The sequence below is a fragment of the Myotis brandtii genome, unplaced genomic scaffold, assembly GCF_000412655.1.
Source record: "Myotis brandtii unplaced genomic scaffold, ASM41265v1 scaffold434, whole genome shotgun sequence".
Classification (NCBI taxonomy): Eukaryota; Metazoa; Chordata; class Mammalia; order Chiroptera; family Vespertilionidae; genus Myotis; species Myotis brandtii.
This window is the reverse complement of record NW_005366599.1, coordinates 879,012-883,029: the sequence shown is the minus strand read 5'-3', so window position 1 is coordinate 883,029 and position 4,018 is coordinate 879,012. Positions and strand designations below refer to the sequence as shown.

The following is a 4,018-nucleotide window of genomic DNA, read 5'->3' as shown; positions in this document are numbered from 1 at the left end:
CCCTGCATCCCTGCCTTCCTGGGCGGGAGGGGGGCCAGGAGGTGGGGGGTCAGGGCTTCGTCTGAGAAATGTCCTGCCGGGCATGTGTGGGGAGTCTTTGTCCACGAGGGGATCTCAGCTGCCACCCCGGGCCAGGGCTCCTGCCTGGTGCCACCTTCTCAAGATGCTAGCATCTCAGGGTTGCTCAACAGGCTAGTCCAAAGCCACCCAGGTGTCCGTCCATGGGCGGGTGAACGGATCGAGAACACGTGGTCCCCACACAGTGGAATGGGTTTCACCCACTAAGGCCAGGAGAGACCTCATAGACGGGGCTCAGGAAAGCAGCCAGTCGCAGAGGCAAGTAGTCTGACTGCACCTCGGTGAGGTCCCTGGAGGAGTCAGGTCCACAGAGACAGGAAGGAAGGGTGGGCGCCAGGGGCGGGGGGAGCGGGTGGCGGTTAGTGTTTAGTGGGGACAGAGGTGCAGTGTGGGAAGATGGACAGTCCTGGAGCTGATGATGGGGCGGGCTGCACAGCAATGGGAATGCATGTAATGGCCGAGCTGCGCCCTTACCAATGGCTAGGATGGGGAGCTGTATGTCATATGTACTTCACCACCGTTCTGGGCTGCCTGGGGCCAGCCCACCATGATCAGGGAGGCTGCAAGCCCCTAGTTTGGGGAGCCTCTAGTTTGGGGAGCCCCTAGTTTTGGGAACTGAAGTAGAATCCGGCCTTTCCCAGGGTGTCCGGCTCTGGGGAACCCTCCCACGCCCAGCTCCCCAGGCCCCAACTCCCAGGCACCTTCGAACCAGGGCGGGTCCTCGGCCCTCGTCTCGGCCGCGATGTTCTCGCTGACCGTGTGCAGCAGGTCGGCCAGCAGCTTCTGCCGCAGCGGCGCCTGCTCGTCTAACAGCAGCTGCCGGGCGGCCTGGATGACCCCCACATGCGGCCTGTGGAACACGCTGAGGAAGCGACTGATGTCACTCACGTCTGCCAGCAGGAGGGGGACAAACAGAAGAGCCATCAGTCCTTGGGCACCGCCTTGGGCTGACACAGTGCTGACCGCCTCCCACGTGATGTTTTGGAGTCAGGACTTCATTGTTTTCACGGCAGAATAACATCCCACTGTTTGAACCAATGAACACGGAGCTGTTTCCACCTTCTGGCCATTAGGCAGAAAGCTGCTGTGCACATCTGGGTATAAACCAGTGGTTCCCCGCCTTCCTTTGGCCACGCCCCATCTGAGCATCACTAACATCCTGATGCCCCCCCCACCCCACCCCGTGACATAGAATTCTTATTATTCAAAAAGTGAACCCCTGCCCTGACTGGTTTGGCTCAGTGGGTAGAGCGTCAGCCTGCAGACCAAAGGGTCCCAGGTTCAATTCCGGTCAAGGGCATGTACCTCGGTTGCAGGCACATCCCTAGTGGGGGGTGTGCAGGAGGCAGCTGATTGATGTTTCTCATCGATGTTTCTAACTCTCTATCCCTCTCCCTTCCTCTCTGTAAAAAAATCAATAAAATATATATTTTTTTAAAAAGTGAACCCCTAGTCACGTGGAGGAAGCCTAAAAGGTGATGAACTTGGTCTAACCAAGCTTCCAAAGAACATGGCATCCATGAAAGAGAAAAATAAAAGAACGAAAGGACAGTTGAAGTCCTGAGGAAGAAATCACTCAGAATTTGTTTAAAAAAAATACTATGAAGCGATATGAAAAAGTAGCAAGTAAAGTTTCAGAACATATACTAGAGAACTGAAATTTGTAAGTATGTCACAACATATATTTATATACTATCTATGAGGTGCCTAGAACATTAAGAAATGCAAAAAATTCACTTAACTCATTCTGGGATCCCCTGTGGGCGTGTGCCCCACGGTGGGAACCCCTGGCATAACCCTTTGTGTGGCCGATGCTTTCACTTTTCTGGGGTACGCACCTAGGGGAGCACTGCCAGGTCACCTGGGGAGCGTCTACGGTTCCAGGAACCACCAGACTGGCCCACGCGGCTGCACCGTTTGACGTCCCACGGGCAGAGCGTGAGGGCCACTTCCTCCCCCGCCGCCCCAGTCCCTGTCCGCTAGCAGGTGAGGTGCAGTCTCACCCTGGGTTTGGTCTGCACGTCCCCGATGGCTAATGATCACGCATCTTGTCACCCGTGGACGGACTATTCGAACATCCTGCTTGGAGGAATGCGCACCAGACCCTTTCCCTCAGCGCCCAGGGCCCGCCAGCCTCCCGCCACGCTCCCCGCCTGGCTCCCAGGCCCCGCCACTCACAGCCCTGCCAGGCCTGGCCCTTGGTGAGCAGCACAAGCTCCATGTTGTCGGGGACGCTCCAGAAGTCATCTGCAGTCAGCTCCCGGCCATCCTCCCAGAGGCACAGGCGGGAGCCGGGCACGGGCACCTGGGAGGAGCGGAGAGGAGAGGGCAGGACGCTCGCTTAGGGCCTCAGGCAGGCCCACCTCCGCGCAGCAGCACGAGGGCTCCCCATAGCAGCCTCACGAGGAACAAGAATCACGCTCAACACGCTGCCTGCACGCCAGAGGCAGGCATGTGTGTCTAGAGCAGGGGTCCTCAAACTTTTTAAACGGGGGGCCAGTTCACTGTCCCTCAGACCGTTGGAGGGCCGGACTATAGTTAAAAAAAAAACTATGACAAATTCCCATGCACACGGCACATATCTTATTTTGAAGTAAAAAAACAAAACGGGAACAAATACAATATTTGTATTTGCATGTGGTCCTCAGGCCGTAGTTTGAGGACCCCTGGTCTAGAGAATCAGCCTGTCGGAACCAGGCACCTCCTGCAGGTCGTTCTAAGACAGAGTGGTCCCCGCTCTGCGGGAGGCACGACACGGACCTTTCCAGCTGCTGCTCAGAGCACTGACAAGCCAAACCCGTCCCCACACATGACACATGACTGCTGCCCCGGAGCCAGCAAACGCACCCCCATCCGTGAGGGCACATGGCCCGACGGGCCAGGACCACGGGCCTGGCCTGGGCCTGGTTTCCCGGGCGCCGATTGGTTAGGAGGACGTCTCGCTGAAAATGACGCTGGCCTCCGTCCAGGATGACCTGCACCCAGGATCGTTCCCTGGCGGAGGTGGGCGCTCTGTTGCTCCACACTGGTCGGTTTTGTGAATTTTTAGGGCAACTCCTGTGTCACCCCCACCGCACGTGTACACACGCCAGCGCTGGTCTAGGCCCAGCCATGGAAACAACGTCAGCGAGAGCAAGAGCAACAGCCGATGAGCCACATTCGTGCTGCAGGGCCTGAGGGGCCTCGCAGCCCAACCCTTCATCCTACACGAGGGGAACCTGAGTCCCAGGGAGGCCAAGTGGCTGCGTCCTAGCTCGCAGCGAACTGGCAGTGTGCCCTGGAAATGGGGTCCCCGAATCTCAAGCCAGAGGTCAGGACCCTCACAGTCAGGGGAGGGAAGATGCCCCCATCCCTCCACAGGCCTGCACTCTGCACCCTGAGGAGCTGGAGGAGGAAGTTCCTCTTCGGGGCCTCAAGGGACCAATGGCAGGAAATGGCTTTTCCCTGGACCCTCCCCCTCTCCCCTTCCCCCCCCGCCCCAACACACACACACACACACACACCCTGGACGCTGCACCTCTGATTCTCCCAAATCTCTCCCAAGCGGGTCAGTACCTGAGCAGGGCAGAGGCTTCGCTAACGCTGGGTGCCAGACGCGGCACCTCTGCGCCCACGGGGGGAGTCTGAGGACCCCCAGAAATCTGCAGACTCCAATTCCACCCACTCTGCAGTACCCCCGCGCCCTTCCAGGCTCTGCCGCCGGGCTCCTGCCCTGAAGTGGAGGCGGCAGCACAGAATCGCAGGGTTTTGTCGTGGACCCCGAGGCAGTTCACGTGGGAACCCAGACGGTGCCGCCCCCGGGGGTCCACCGAGGTCCTCTTTGGGGTCCCCGCCTCCCGGGTCATCTGTCATACGGGGTCCGCCGGTGCTGATGGTGACAGATGACCGGCCAAACAGTCCCATCCCACCCAGAGCCTCCGGGCAAGCTCGCGGGGCCATC

General features: G+C 59.0%; 2 protein-coding genes across 3 annotated transcripts in view; one reads left to right on the top strand and one right to left on the bottom strand.

The window, feature by feature from the left end:
- Nucleotides 1–2,595, bottom strand: part of DFFB (DNA fragmentation factor, 40kDa, beta polypeptide (caspase-activated DNase)) — a 2,902-nt gene extending 307 nt beyond the window's left edge. The window contains exons 1-3 of one of the 2 annotated variants that reach the window (XM_014546163.1): nucleotides 2,257–2,595; nucleotides 2,082–2,157; nucleotides 780–968 (exon numbers count right to left, since the gene is read on the bottom strand). In XM_014546163.1, coding sequence (XP_014401649.1) covers nucleotides 780–968; nucleotides 2,082–2,157; nucleotides 2,257–2,325 — 334 coding nt within the window. In that variant the 5' untranslated portion in view covers nucleotides 2,326–2,595. Of the gene's footprint in view, nucleotides 1–779; nucleotides 1,104–2,081; nucleotides 2,158–2,256 lie in introns of those variants that run through there. The other variant, XM_014546164.1, reaches the window with a different exon arrangement.
- The window catches only part of CEP104 (centrosomal protein 104kDa), a 36,441-nt gene that overhangs the window by 9,971 nt on the left and 22,452 nt on the right, over nucleotides 1–4,018 (top strand). The window lies entirely within an intron of this gene.